Source organism: Sesamum indicum, linkage group LG13, assembly GCF_026168435.1.
Source record: "Sesamum indicum cultivar Baizhima isolate 11 linkage group LG13, ASM2616843v1, whole genome shotgun sequence".
NCBI classification, from domain to species: domain Eukaryota; kingdom Viridiplantae; phylum Streptophyta; class Magnoliopsida; order Lamiales; family Pedaliaceae; genus Sesamum; species Sesamum indicum.
In genome coordinates this window covers 427,246-443,488 of record NC_142669.1, presented here as the reverse complement: position 1 = coordinate 443,488, position 16,243 = coordinate 427,246, and the positions used below count along the sequence as shown (strand labels likewise).

At 37.1% G+C, this 16,243-nt stretch overlaps 2 protein-coding genes and 1 pseudogene across 3 annotated transcripts; 2 read left to right on the top strand and 1 right to left on the bottom strand.

Moving 5' to 3' along the window:
- The first annotated feature begins 890 nt into the window (after positions 1-890).
- Positions 891-1,680, top strand: LOC105179938 (uncharacterized). Its single transcript, XM_011103598.1, has 3 exons — positions 891-944; positions 1,120-1,257; positions 1,345-1,680. The coding sequence occupies exons 1-3, from the start codon at positions 891-893 to the stop codon at positions 1,678-1,680; spliced, it is 528 nt and encodes a 175-aa protein (XP_011101900.1).
- Positions 1,681-9,910: 8,230 nt separating this feature from the next.
- Positions 9,911-13,831, bottom strand: LOC105179934 (NADPH--cytochrome P450 reductase-like; annotated as a pseudogene). Its single transcript, XR_016063669.1, has 7 exons — positions 13,827-13,831; positions 13,129-13,408; positions 12,715-12,909; positions 12,547-12,639; positions 11,471-11,696; positions 11,276-11,359; positions 9,911-11,137 (listed from the first exon to the last, which is right to left on the bottom strand). The product of XR_016063669.1 is annotated as an NADPH--cytochrome P450 reductase-like (transcript).
- A 231-nt stretch (positions 13,832-14,062) lies between these two features.
- On the top strand, positions 14,063-15,380 carry LOC148784346 (uncharacterized). Its single transcript, XM_088877142.1, has 2 exons — positions 14,063-14,181; positions 14,534-15,380. The coding sequence occupies exons 1-2, from the start codon at positions 14,063-14,065 to the stop codon at positions 15,378-15,380; spliced, it is 966 nt and encodes a 321-aa protein (XP_088733268.1).
- Positions 15,381-16,243: the final 863 nt, after the last annotated feature.

Below are 16,243 nucleotides of genomic sequence, written 5' to 3'. Positions count from 1 at the left end.
GAATGCATACTCAAGAAATATTTGGAGTATAATAGCATCTTCATTTTGTGGTAGCTCAAAAACAACTGAAATCATGCAACCATTGGGATTCCGGAGCATACACAGAACAATGTCAAACAAAATCAAATAATCAAAGTATGTTAAGCAAAGCAATTAGTAAACTTAGCTGCCTCAAACGATATGCATTAAACATTAATACCAAGAAACCTAGGAGAACTATATGTTATGGTTTTTCGTTTAGGGTGAAATTGTTCTAGGTGAAGATTTATTTGGGGAGTATTGAGAACGAAAATATTTTTGGATAACTAAAGTTGTTATCTTGATTAATTGATTTGTTGGGTCTATTTGATATTTCATTTTAAGAACATGTTTGGTTTACTTATTTTGAAATGTTGAAGTAAAGAGTACTTCTAAAAATGTGGTATAAAACTTTGAGGAATCATGGTGCAGGCTGTGGGAATAGATGTTCTTTGGACATACTTGTAGATAATTTGTGAAAATGATTAAAACAGACATGTCTTCTAGTTGAAAATGCAAAAATATTTTCCAAATGTTGCCTGAGCTTCACTATGTAATTGCCAAATTATGTTGAGGTCTGTTCAACTATAGTGCTAGCAGGTACGTCATTGGTTGATTGGCTGTGTAAATTTTTTAACAGAACATCATTTTGCCAAGCAGCTGTTGTCAATAAATATTTACTAGCAGAATAAATTGAGAGACACTGAGAACTTTGTTTGACATTTGTTGGAATATTACAACAATTATTTCATAGCGTTCGGTATGAAGGAACTGTTATTCTTGAATCAAACATTGGATCAAATGTGGTAGATATTTTAGTAATACTCTATTAATACTTTAGATGTTTTAGTAACGTACGTTGTGACTTTAACATGGTAGATGAGTCGGAAAGGGAAGGAGCCATGCGGTACGTCCTGGGAGCCAAGGTCACGAATTGACGATGCTTGGTGGGATATGCTATAGGTGTCTTTGTTCATTGAATTTATGTATGAGCATTACAAGAAAAGACACCTTATCTCATCAACATTTAGTGAGCAAATTTGGCGTGAAATCAGGGTTGAATTATGCGAACGTAATAAAACACAAGACACTGTTGCGTAGCTTAAAGGTAAGGCTAACAGGCTTCGGATGCTTTGGCGTAAGTTTTATGATTTGGTATACAAACGGACTGGTTTTGGTTGGGAGCCAACAACGTGTACTGTAACTGCAAGTGAGGATCGTTGGGCTGAATGGATCGCGGTAATTGTATTACATTTCTCATTTTATTTTCTTATATATATTCATCATTTCTTGTCATACGCCAATTAAGTGTGACCGATTGTGCAGGCTAATCCGAGAGAGTCTGGCTTGAAAAAGAAGGGTCTTCCTCATTTTGATTTATGTACTGAGATGTTCTCATCTTCTGCAGCCACCGGCAGTAATGCCCATTCCTCTGCCATGCCTCCTATCGCCAACAATGACGATGATAAAGTTGATGTAAGCTATCCTGCAATAGATAGTGGTAATCCACTCTCATCTGGGACCGAGAAAATTCAAAGAGCAACAAGAGGCGTGCAGCGTAAAGGAGGGCAAAGTGATTGGTGGGATCAAATTGATGCTTGTATTGATGCCATAACCGCTTGCAGTGAAGCCAAAACTCGGAAGTTGGCCAAAATTTTTTAACGATGATATTGAAGAGTGCATGGTTGCGCTGTCTAAAATGGAGGGATTACCGCGGGATTTATTCTTTGTAGCGCAAGATCAATTTGTATTGAAGGTGAGGTGTCAAATGTTTCTTCTGATGAGTGATGAGGACAAACGTACTTGGGTTGTAAGATTGGCAAAGTGAACAATTTTTATATGATGTTAGTTGTAGTTTATTTAAATTTATTTAAAAAATAGATTATAATGTTGATGGTAATTCTTCATTTTACTGAACTCATTTTCTTACAATTTAACGAGAATGACAATTTTGCGTTATAGTTATTTTTATAAACAAAAATAATATTAATTCTTCATTTTTATGAACTCATTTTCTTACAATTTAACGAGAATGACAATTTTGCGTTATAATTATTTTTATAAACAAAAATAATATTAATTCTTCATTTTTATGAACTTATTTTCTTACAATTTAACGAGAATGACAATTTTGCGTTATAATTATTTTTATAAACAAAAATACATCATTACAAACTATACTCAAGTTGCTGCAAAATTCTTGAAAAATGTATTACTTCCTTCCACGAGCAACATTCAATTGACATTTGATTTGATGGAGGAAGATGTCAAGAGTTAATGGAAGGAAAATCATTAACTAATGAAGAAAACAATCATTAACTCCCAACCACCATTTGTCCTAATAACTATGTGTACATGTAATTGAACGAAATAAGTTCTATAACATACTTTGTTATAAAATTATGTGCACTATGTATTTATACATAAATTAAAAAATTTAATTTGTAAATATATTTACATATATTGAGTTTGTGAATTTTTTTTTGTATTACATAATTTATAAAAAAGCTATAAATTTAAATATTATTTTTTAAATAAAAAAGTTTGAGTAAAATTTTAAATCACTAAAAATAGTTCTACGAAAATTTATTTAATACGGTAAATTGCATACGACCCCTTGTATTTTGATAAAATAGCACCAAATTTCTTTATGTTGATTTTATAAGCAAAAAATCTCATATATTTTATAAAATACATTCAAAAACTAACGGAGAATGTCTGAGATATGTGTATTCTGCCAGTGGGCTTTATTTTTTGCCATGTCTATAAATGTTTATTTTACCCATTTTCTTTGACATTTTAATGTATTTTAAATTATTATTTTAAATTATTATTAATTTAAATATTTAGTAAATTATATATTTGATTAATTTAAATCATTATGTAGTTAAAATATATTTTAATAAATTATATTATTATGGAATATATTGAAGAAGAAGGAAGCTTAAAGAAGTGCTGGCACCAAGTGCACGTTAATATGTATATATACAAACAAAAAAAATTGTACTGAAAAAGAAAAAGGAAATGGCAAGACTTACTTTCATTATTTTATAATTTCACATATTCAATCAATTTGGTCAACCCTCATAACTAATTTCTGTCACATCAAAAATACATATACTTGTATTCAATATTTTCACACCTATGTACCTATATTTTGAAACAACTAATCCAAACATATTCTCAGTTTTCGCACAAAAATCAATAAAATATTTCTATACAAATCCAATTGTTGGAAACTGAAAATGAAAATAAAAACACAACCAAACGGGCACTTAGAATTTTCAAGAAATTTGCTTAGGTTATGGAACAAGATCCAATTAGGATACCTAGAATAGGTGGTATCGATATTGTTATAAAAGATCACCTAGTTTTAGATCGAACACTTAGCTCTAGAATTGAGTTTAGTAGCAGAATATCCTTTTCGAAAGATAGAATCATAGGCTACAAAGGGAAGGAGAAAGAGTAATTAAAAGCTTTAACACCTCAAGAGATTAGGGTGAATAATGTAAAACTAAGATGCCCTGAAGGATGGAAAGCAATACAAGTTATATTTGACATCACTAAGAAAGAAAACTTTTTCCCTTGTGATGGTTATATCATTTGCAGCAACCTGTTGGTGGTGGATATGAAGGCATGTTAGAAATAGCAGGCTATGAAATTCTAGTTGCAGGTGTTGCAGGATGAGAAAATGGGAGTATGACTTTGGGTTTAAGTTTATTCGAAGATCATAAACCATTGGGAAGAAAATGTAACGGGATGGAATTCAGTCTTGATGGTGTTACCATAAGGAATGAATGACGAGTCCCTTTTCTATATACATATCTGTTGATATGTTGTATGATCAATATAAGACAGAGTATTGTGTAGTTTATATTGATTCAGGATCAGGGATTTGCACGGAAAAACCTGGAGTTTTCCCTAAAGAAGCAAGGGAAACCTTACCCGTTATTGCTAGAAGGGATTTTTCATTGAAAATCCTAATACTCAATTATGGAATACGAGAAGCCAAGATCATGATCGTAGGAACATTTGGATCACCCTGGTTCAGGGTAGAAACACCTACTATTTACTTCCACGATACAGGTGTCGATTCCTTGCTTGGTAACAATTTCATTCAAATATTTATAAGATATATGCAGGATAATCAAAGGATTCTGTTAATCGTTACTACTAATTGTGGTAGTGAGGTACAGGTTTGCAAAGAGAAAAGGCCTTTAACAGGATAATGCCTATAAATTTTTGCATCAAGCGTGGTGAATTCAATGCCAGATTAATTCATCCAAAAATACAGGATAAGAGAAAATTTGGTGAAGTTCTTTTATCTTGCAGGCAATAGGGACTCATTGATAGCGATAGCTTCTATGAGGAATCTAAGGAAGAGATTAGAAACCTCAAAGAAGCATTGCAGGAGATAATGACGTTAGGCATTAGTGAAGAGAGCAAGCTCTCTCTCGAGAATGTCAAGAGACTTATTCAGAAGAACTACAGTGAAAATCCTCGAGCATGGTGGGATAGCAACAAGATAGAAGCTACTCTGAAAGTTAAAGAAGAATGCAAGTGCGAGTACATTCAATATAAGCTTATCGAAATGAATATGAAGAGCCCAAAAGATATGCAGTTAATTATCAAAGAGTATATCAATCTTGGACTCATCGAGCCTGGAGTCTCTACCTACAGTAATTCTAGATTTTTGGTAAGAAACCATGGTGAAATAATGAGAGGTAAACCCAAGGTTGGTAATTAACTATCAAGGTATTAATAAAATATCATAATTTGATGATTATTACATTCCTATTAGAGAGCAGTTAATTGTTTGCATTAAAGGTGCAAAAGTGTTTTCTAGTATAACAATGCTATAACTATTACCTTACATTGTTGAACAACATGGATTAATCGGACCATCAAAATTCAGATCAGACCGTTAGATATGATTAAACTTATAGAAAAATACATTTGGTAAAGTTTTAGACTTATGGGATATACAGATATAGAGATATCATACTCGAAACATAAGAGTAATCATTCAAGACGGTGTATCGTTGAATCAGGCCATGAGATTTTAAATCATACCGTCTGATATGATCTAATTTATACAGTCTTGTTATATTTAAATTTCGTATAAATCGAGCGCCCGAGTTTTAAGATATCGTAATTATTGATTAAACTTTTTAATCTCATTATATATATAATAAAATAATAATTAGAATTGTTCAACCATCATCATCATCATCATCATTATTATTATTGTTATTATTATTATTATGATTTTTAGATTAATTAATAGGAATTACTAAATTTTGACATAAATTTATAAATAATAAAAAATCATAAGTGAATTACTTGTCAATTTAAAAAATGTATAATGTAATACAAATATATATTAAAATATAACATAAAGTTTATATATATCATATTAAAATAATAATTTTAATTATAAATATATTATAATTTACTAAGTTGTTGATTAAATTTATTTTTTGTATAAAGATTAAATGTATAAATAAAAGTACCATAATTTATTATTATCCAAAATAAAATGTATGATATTGATTAATAATTATAATATATGGTCAATTTTGATTATAAAAGTGATCACATATTAAATATAAAATTAAATATATAAAAAAGTCAAAAATAAAAATATATATATAAAAAAGAATTCACCAGCTCGCGAGCTGGTGAACAACTCAACCTGAGCTCGAGCTCGAGTCGAGCTCAAAGTCGAGCCGGCTCGCGGGCTTGACTCATCGGCCACCCGTGTCCAAAACTCAGGATTCCTAACCTTAGAAGGACTTCCCGCAGAGTAGGAGTCCTCACATGAAAGGAGTCACCCCCAAGCAAAGACGTGCTGATCAACTAAAGATATAACCAGATCATGTCTTATCCACACGTATCTTGCCCCCTTTTCCGAGAATACAGGTAGTATGTAGAGTCCCAACGGAGGGGAACACCCTATATATATAAAGGTGTAGGCCTCCAATGGGGGCATCTTCCAGAACTTGAAAAATTGCTTTCTACTCTTACTTCAGCTATCAACTTGCATTCAAAAAAATTTTCTCACAAATTTCTTACTTACATCTCAAAATTCTCATCACAATTTATTTTTATGATTATTACCCTATATATATGTTGTTTTGCATGTTTTGTTTTTCAAAATCTTTTTCGTCATTGGGCCAAGTCCATTATCTAGATCCAAGCTCCTTGGATCCGTATTAAAATCGCACGCATCAAATGACGCCATCTGTTGAAAATTTGAGTTAAAGACGTGAGTTACCATGGACCTCCAACAACCCCGCAAATAAGCTAAAAGCTGTGGAGACACCTACAACAATTAGCCTTTGCAGGTCATTGCAGGAACTTCTCCAACTCCAATTGGTGGAGGATTTGCCCTAGCTCTCCCTGCACCAATGCCACCCTCTAGGCCTGTGCATTTCGGTTAACCGAACCGAATTTTGTTCGATTCGGTTAAAAATCGACTAAGTTCGGTTTTCTCGATTTTTAAAACAGAAAAAACCATTTGTTTTAAAATAATATATATATAAATAATTATGATATTTATCAATTTTATCCAAAAATACAAATACCAAATTACTAAAGTTAAATTCTAATTTAATAGTACAAGAATCCACATATTTTTTAACTTAGGCATTTCATCAAACACCTTCAAAGCAGAAATTGTAAGTCAAATTTTTTGAAATTTTTTTTCTTTGTAAGAGAGCAAAACCAACCTGATGGAGAAGAGTAAGACTGGTGGAGAGTAGAGGAGGTTGCCCGTCGGCTTTCTTCTGCTGCGGCTGCGCCGGCGTTGTGCGTTCTTCTTTCTTTTCTTTCTTCCGCTCGTGTCGTTCTCTCCTTTCTTTTCTTTCTCTGTTCCTCAATTCTCAGTTTCTATGACTCACTATTTCTATATTCTATAATTATATATGTTTATAATATAATATTAATATATAAATATAATATAATATACTATATATAATAATATATTTTATTTAATATATTATTTAAAAGTTCGGTTAATCGATTCGGTTCGGTCACCGAAACGGTGATCAAAAGATCAAATAAAAAATCAAATTTTTTTTTAAAAAAAAATCGATGACCGAACCGAAATTTTTGGTTCGATTTTCGGTCCGAACCGAAAATTCAGTTCGGTCCGGTTCGGTCGATTTAATAATTTTTTGCACACTCCTACCATCCTCCATAGTGGTGTATCCTATGGTTGATCCTCCAAGACAAAGTACCTCTTTGATCCACCTCAGGAGAAATTTCTCCACCTTGATAGGTGCAATCCAGCATGTAGTTGTGGCAGCAATTCTGGAGCAGATGGCAATGCTCGCACCTGGACGCCCTGCTCCGGTACTGGAAATAGCCATCCCTAGAAAAGGAATAAAAGGAGGCCTAGTTGAAGGAGATGTCCCGTATCAAGAACCTAACTAATTGAGAGATAGGGGTCCTCTCCAGCAGTTTCTCAGGAGGTTCCCCGACAATGGCTGTTACAATCGAAATGTCGACAGAAAGGTCTCTAGGATGTCTAACACCAGATTGCAGGCCCCCCCAAAGATGAGCATCAAGGTGTCCCCTTCACGAAAGTAGTGATGGAAAACGAACTTCCAGCAAAATGCCGTAGCCCGACTATTGCTGAATATGACGGGACGATCGATCCTCAAGAGCATCTTCTATGTTTTGAGAATGAAGCTCTTTTACATAGGTACACGGTTACACCTAGCCAAGATAATGGACTAGGGGGTTAAGCCCACGACCCACTTGTAACTACATGAGAGTGGGTGGTTAGCAAGCCCGAGAACGGGTGGTTACCAAGCGCATGGGTGGGCAGTTACTAAAACGTCACCTTTTCATGCAGCAGATAATTATGGCCATCAAATCAAATTGACAAAAAGTTGGGATACACTTTTCTAAGTTGTAGAGAACGATAGAAATGAGTAGGCGACAAAATATTGAAGGGGGATCCCCTCTTCCTAACGCTATAAGGGCTTCTACTCTAAGGTTCTAGAGAGCACCCTTCCTATTTAGATTGGGGGGGATTGAATGATATGTGCGGCCTAAGAGCACTTGGCCTAAGAGAGGTTGTGAAACCCAAGATAAGCCCTTCAACCCATAAAGAGGGTAGCCCACCAGAAGATTCCTAGATTCAGCCTAGGAGGGGGGCCCCGGTAAAATGTTTTCAAATTACAGGCCCACCCACTCCACCCAACAGGTGCCAGCTAAAGGATAGAGAAGTTGAGTGCAGAGAGAAGGATGCAGAAATTAGAAATTTGAAGGAGAAAGTAGTCAACTTGATTAGACAAGTAGAGCTTCAAAAGTCCGAACTCAGCCGTCAGGAAAATTTAGTGGTGAGTACACTATTTTCTAGTGGCATACTTTATTGTTTCATGGTTATCACTTTGTTGTGCAGCCTCCCCTGTCATGTCATTAACTCTGAAGTGTTGGTGCATGACTATGTAACTGTCATTAATTAAAGGTATTTCTACTGGTTGAATCATTAGTTTAAGCTATTGGTTCTATAACTAATCAGTACAGGATATTTTCCTTGCAAGATGAGCACTATTTAGCATGACACTTTTAAAAAATAACTTGTACCAAATTTTGTTACGTTCCTTGCATTTGTTTGCAATGTTCTAATGTGGGTTGAGAATTTCCTTTTGTTCTTTATGGGCTTCTGTGGAAAAGTATTAAAGGGAAACATAATTCATAATATTGTAACGTCTAATACTTGGATATCATGGAGTGATTAGATTTGATATGCTAATTATAGTATCTCCACCCAGTTGTTGCTATTAAGGTGATCTTTGTTTTATTTAGTTCTTTAATTTACTCATTTATGGGATATTGATGTTTTTTGTGCAAAGCTGTTCTTGAATTCAGTTGGGATATTTTGCAGAAGTTGGCTTTGGAGAGACATACCAACGAAATGAATGAAGCCTATGGAGCTTGTGTGATGAACAACAGCGACGGGCATGCTTATGACTTACGACCCAAGGTATGTTATGACATAATTTGTGTTGCAACTAATACTAACAGATCTTAGTATTGTTTTCTACTAACATCGGTCCATTTTGTAAACTTATGATGCCATATATTTTGCAAATGTACGGAGATTATTGATTTCAATAGCTCAGGCGCTTGGTTTTCCATACTTTAGGATTCCCAATGCTCCAATGTTCTTAATAGTGGAGTATATTTTGCAAATGTACGGAGATTATTGATTTTCAATAGCTCATGCACTTGGTTTTTCATACTTTAGGGCTCCCAAAACTCCAGTCTTCTCAATAGTGAAGTATCTGCATTTGAGCTAGAAGACACATCTGATGATGATCAACGAGAACATCCAAGGCTATCAGATGATACGGACGACGAGTGGGTACGCACGAGAGAGACAAAAAAACGCCAAGCTAGGAAAAGGAACTCTAAAACGGATAGCCATGTTGAAACGGCTGCTGATTTAGAACACTTAGTTGTGGCGACCTCAATTGAGCGAGTATGTTGCTCGTGCAGCAAACATTCTTCATGCAAGACATCAAGATGTGAATGCCGAGCTGCAAGTGGTAATTGTACTCCGTCCTGTAGCTGTGGACGAAACAAATGCAGCAACAGGGAAGAAGTTAGTGCAAAGGACTTATTGCAACCAGAGACTGCTGGAAATATGTTAGAGACAGATGAAAAAGAAAGAAGTAAAAATCTTGCTTCTCATGGTGCAATGCTACTTCAAACTGCTTTGTCTGAGAAGCCTGTCAACGCAAATGATGGAGTCACAAGGAAACCATTATCTGACATTAGGAATAACCTGGTAAGTATTGGCAAGGTGTCTTACAATGATTTGGAAGATCTATTTGACCTTAAACCTACCAAAGTGACGTATTGATGATCATGTGTATCTTGATTTCGAAGTTTCTGGTTTTGAAATCTATATTGTAGCTTGACAAGATTATAGTAGTATATACATATATATATAAACATTGAAATACTATCCTGTGACTACCTTTATTATGTCTCAGGCAAATGCTAGTGTCCCAAAACCTAATCTGAGGAAAAAATGGCGCAAATCAGTCATTCAGCTGGTACCTGCCACGCCAATTGAGTCTCAAACCCAGAATGTTGACGTACCGGAGCAAGCAAAAACTAATGGAGAAATTGATATTCCTTTGAAGTTACCAAGAGCGATGCGCTCTACTTTGACGAGTAATAATCAGTTGAAAGAGAGGAACTCAGATCAGCCCAATCAGTCAGTTAACAATGAGGTATGCACTCCATCCCTTGGAAGTCCACATCAGCAAGCCAAAATGAAAAATGGGAAAGAAAACAAGGGACTATAGAAGGATATTCGTTGAAATTCATTATATTTTCATAGCAAGGAGCATTGGCATCTGAGGGGTGTCCTCCTGAGTCTCATGGTATCCTCAGAAAATGGTTCCCTGAGCTTGATATTTGCATTTGGTGTTTGATGTGGCTGTTAGAAGAGGATGCATTTTCATCATTTAAGCAAGGATCCACGTCTTTTTTATCGGTCGGGTCGAACGTGACCCGACTCGGATCCATCTGCCTTCGAAGACCCGGACAATGATCACCGTCCGATCATGGACACAACTCAGCAGGATTAGACCACGTGGCCGGTCAACTCTGACCTGTTGAACCCTATATGTAGACCCGAAACGTCGTCATTAAAGGTACCGATTACGCATTTATTGTGATCGAGCTTTGAGATAGAACACTTTTCTCTCGATCAACCTGACTTGAGCGTCGGAGGGTCATTGTCGGGGACGTGCCCGACGAGCTCACCTTACTTGTTTCATTCTCAAGGAACCCAAAATCTGGTCTTGGAAGAATCAGCAGTCTTTGTGGAGATCGAATCTCGAGATCGCATAATTCGACCCAGATCAGTGTTCTTGTAATGTAATGGAACCCTGCGTGCACTCATGAGTTTACCTTCATAAATGTTGAATGAAATGAGAAACTGTTGCGGGTGCAGAAATTTGCACTGCATGTCTTGATACTTGGTATTTTACTTTTGGGATTGTACACTGTTGGAGAAATTTTAAAAATTATAAAAAAAATTATCCAGGAGACTTCTCTGACTGCCCACAATCCAGTGAGCATATTCATCCTAAACAGAGAATAAAATGCAGATTGAATCAAGGCTTCAAAAACATCACAAGGCACATCAAGCAACAACTATACAATTCATAACATTATATCTCAAAACACGAACAAGAAGATAGATGTGAAGTGAAAGCCAATTTACCTTTCCCTGCGGGGACGACAAGAATTCAAGCGTTTCAACTTCGCTAGTTTCAGCCGCATGAGCAGCAAATGCAATCAAAGAAGCCTGGTGCCATTTTTAATGTTTTGGCAAGAAAGAGGAACCCCTTACTTTCAGAAATCTAATATGACAAAAGAAAGAAAAGTAAATGGAATGTAGAGGAATAAACATTCACACCTTTCGAGGAGGATTCAACAAATCTGCATAGCATGCTAGAGCAGTACGAAGCGTGCAAGGACCAGGAAATGGAGGTGGCAATGAACACCCCAGGGATGTGCCATCATCTTTGTCAGAGTGGATGGAAAATAGTAAATTCAAAGGCTGGCCCAATAATTTTGCCGCTTCTTCAACAGTTTCATCACAATTTCCAGCAAAGACACCGACATGATCTCCAGTTTGATACCTGAGAAAGAAAAACATGAGACAAAAGATAATTAGATTCAGTTCGCCATGGACGGGTTATATAAATTAGGATAGGAAAACACCAAAAAATAACATGAAAATGCAAGAATGACACTGAAATTGACATTAGGTAAAATAAGCAATGATTAAAATGTTTGGAATTATTATACCTCAGAAGGTAAATAGGAGATGAAACATCATAGCTTAAATTTTAAAAGCAGCCATAAGTTCCTCTGGCTCCAAATTGTGACATGTTTATCTAAGTGATTTTTGATATAGCTAATGTTGGCATGATCCATAAATTAGATCAAATAATGTGTATATATCATAGGTAACCCATTTGCAAAGCTGATGCAGGAGCGAGAATAAGGTTCCAAGACCACGAATGATTAACACCTATGAACATGAAATAAATCCAAATGGTGTTGCAGAGATAAAAAAATATGTGTAAGGTGTTGCATGCTCGACGAATTCACATGAATATTCCAAAATGATATTAGAATGAGACCGTGCTTCTTGCAGGTTACATTACAAAACCATATGGCGTGTAGTCAGTCATACTCATACATCCACCCATGGATCAATCATGTTTCCTCATGATGATCCTTTTCATGCCCCCGCCCCTAGTGTGTTCAGAAGCCTTGTACTTTAGCTTTCTATAGGACACGATAAATTTAGATCATCATGATAAATATAAACATCTCTCTATACATGCATCTCATCTATCTACAAACCAACTCATTTACCACTTAAAAAGATAAATTTGAAACCTCTATTACAAATACCATTCATACATGGAGAATGCTAATGGTTCTGAATTTGCAATGAGGGCAAATATGTGAACGACTTACACTAAACCAGTTCCAGATAAATCAAACTCCAGATGTATGCAAGAGCAATCAGATTCTGGGGTGTGAAGCTCTTTTTGAACACCAATGTTGACTCTTTCAGAAAATTGAATAAAGAGCCCGTCTGCAAGCATATATGAAGCAGATACACAAACAAAGATAATAGGATACCTGCATGGACGATGAACATCATAGGAAGCGTCCCCATCGGAACGGCTTGCACGGGTATCATCACAAGATGTTATAGCAGGATCATAAGTCATAACTCTATATTCTGGTATTGCAGCTGCGTATGGGATAGAGACAGAATCTGCATCGTGTTGACCCCTAAGTATTAAGTCTAATTCACGCCATAGTTGCTCTCTCCTGCAGTTGAAAAACAGTCTCACCATTATAACAACAGTAAACTTTGATCTTATGATGTGTCTCTTAGTTGAACATTAAACAAAAGCATAAAACTAATTGATTATAACAGACAGCATACAAAGACAAGAATACCATTAACTCAGTTCATCATCGCGATTAAAACAGGAATGACAGTTAACCAGACTTCGCAAAACAATTGGAACTCGAAATCGTGAAAACGCCCATGCATTAGAAATCAGTACCTTGGCAAAACCCTTAGCGGGTGCCAGTTTGGGTTCCAAAGAACACATTGAGCTTAACCTTGTCAGGACCCACGTCTTCCTCCTCCTCATCCTTCACCGTTTTAGGGACAAGGACCGGCCTCACTTCTTTGCTCCGATCATCACTCGATCTCTTCCAGAGAAATACCAGGAGGCCAAGGATCACGGCTAGCGATGTCGTCAGCACCACCACCACCATCTCATCCCCAACTTCACTCCCAAAGTGATGAGGAAGATCACTTAATTACTAAAATACCCCTATGTCTAAGGCATTTTTTATATATATTTGACTAAGCTTGACTTTGTTTGACCAGCTTTGACTAGGTTTGAAGTCAGCCTTAAATCAGTGCCCTTGGATTAGATAACGTGGCAGAATCCTGGCGGTGCCACGTGGCAATCAGGTAAAGGGTATCACATAACTATAAATAGCTTCATATAACGTTTAAAAAGACTTTTTTTTTATCGTTCTTATCGTCATTTTCTGATCTCATTCGACCTCATTTAAATACTTTCGACCCCAAATTTCTAACTTAGGCATCGGAGGGCCATCGCCGAGGGCTACTCGGCTAGTCTTACGTGTGCTTTGTTCTTAGGGTCCACTAATAGGAAGCTCGAAGGAAGGATCCCGCGACCCGATCCGGACTTTGTGCGACCTACATCATTTTGGCACCATCTGTGGGAAATTGAGAGCAAAATTAGAAATGAAAGGGTCATCTAGGCGAGACCAGCAAGTGGAGGAGACCCAAGGAAGAGCGGAGGAAAGGATGATTCAAGTCACTAAGGAAGAACTGCAACGGATGATTGAGGAGGCGAGTAGGAAAGCGATTGTGGAGTACGAATGCCGAACGGTAACGCTGGCTAGAGAAGGGATTAGGAGGCAGATGTTTTAGGAAATGGAGGCAGATCCCAGGCGAGAAGTCTTAAGGGTGCCTGAGAAAGGCCCCGAAAGGACTTTATCAAACGAAGAACGATCACCAGAGAACCGGGAATCTGGCGAGCAGATGTGGACAATGTTAGAAAGCAGATAGAAAAGTTGGGGAAACAAATAGAGGAGTTAAAAAAAAGAGGTGAGATCGTTTCTCAAAATAGGAGCTCACCTTTCACCAATAGGATCTTGCTAGAGGTGGTAGACAATAGTTTTCGATTTTCAGATCTTCCCAAGTACGATGGAAGTAAAGATCCTAGGGAACATGTGGCTGCATTCGATCTGGTTATGAACCTATATGGTCAAACCGACTCAATCAAAGCAAAGTTGATCATCACTACGTTGAAAGGAAAAGCTCAAGAATGGTTCACGAGCTTGGGAAGTGGAACGATTGATTCTTATGAGCAGTTAATTCATAATTTTTTTTTCATTTTGCCAGCAAAAGGAAAGCAAAGAGGTCGGCCACACACCTCTTTACTATCAGGCAAAAGGAGGATGAGACGTTAAAAAATTTTATGGAAAGATTTAATAACGAAGTATTGGAGGTGCAGGACCTAAGAATTGATATGATGGTGAGGATATTGATACATGGCTTGAAGAAGGGTCTGTTCGCATCAGCATTGGCTCGAGATCCACTAGTAGGGACGGAACAACTAATGGAGATGGCACAGAAGTACATAGATGAGGAGGAGATGAATGCCATGAAGGATAACGAGTGGACAAGGAATCCAGGATGGTCAAGGGGCGAACGGTCGAAAGAAGGGAAGCAACGATCTGAAAAAGATCATGAACGAAGAGGGCCATATCAACCCAGGTATCACAGGTACACTCCCTTGACCACAACCAGGGAAAGAGTGATGGCGATGGTCGAAAAGGAAGGTCTCCTACAGTGGCCAAGTAAGATGCGTGATACACCTTTGAAGAAAAATTCTAACAAGTATTGTAGGTTCCACAAAGATAAGGGCCATAACACGGAGAATTGTTACCAACTGAAGGATGAGATTGAAAGGCTCATAAGACAGGGGTACTTCAAGCATCTAATAGATAGATCAGGGGAAAGAGATCGTAGCAGATCGCGAAGTCGCAAGAGATCTCAAAAGGATGATGCAGGAAAAAATTTGGTTCGGGACAATGCACCCACGAAGGGAGTTAGCTACACCATTTCGGGTGGCCCAACGAATGGAGATTCTTCGAGGGCAAGAAAAAACATGCGAGGGAAAGCAGGTTCAGACGTAAGAGCAGATGATGCATGTGGAGTCCCAGGAAGACATTGTCTTTGGAGATAGAGACTTGAGTTCGAATGTACTCGATCAAAATGATCCAATGGTCATAAAGATGGACATAGCAAATTACCATGTACATAAAGTATTGATTGATAATGGCAGTTTATGTTGATATTATTTTTATTGATGTACTTAGAAAAATGGAATTGGGAGACATGAAATTAAAATCGGTCCAAACACCTTTGGTTGGATTTGGTGGAAGCGAGGTCGTTCCAGAGGGAATGATTGATCTACCTATTTCATTGGGCGAAGAACCTAAGAGAAAAACGTGCATGGTGCAATTTTTAGTAGTGGATAGTCTATTCGCGTATAATGTGGTGTTGGGTAGACCAGGACTCAATAAATTTAAGGCAGTGGTGTCAACGTACCATTTGAAGATGAAGTTCCCTACAAAACAGGGAGTAGGGAAAGTAAGATGTGATCAGCGAGCGGCCAGGCGGTGTTATAACCTGGCTATAAAACAAAGAGAAAGTACAAGAAAAGAGAAAAGGAAGGAGGAGACAAGTCAGGGTGAAGAAGTAAAACGAGGGAGGATGGAAAGGTTGGAGCCATCCGAAGAGCACAAAGAAGTAGAATTGATATCAGGGGATTTCAAGAAAATGACCATCGTTGGGTCGCAGATGTCGAGGGAAATGGAGACGTTGATGATCGAATTCTTGAGATGCAACAGCGACATGTTTGCTTGGATTTTAAAGGAATAGACCCTGAGGTTATCGTGCATAGGTTGAATATCGATCCGCATGTTAAGCCAGTGAAGCAGAAGAAGAAGGTATTTGGGGTCGAGCGAAACAAAATCATCAAGGAGGAAGTGAATAAGTTGTTGTAGGTTGGGTTCGTAAGAGAAATCTAGTACACGACTTGGCTTT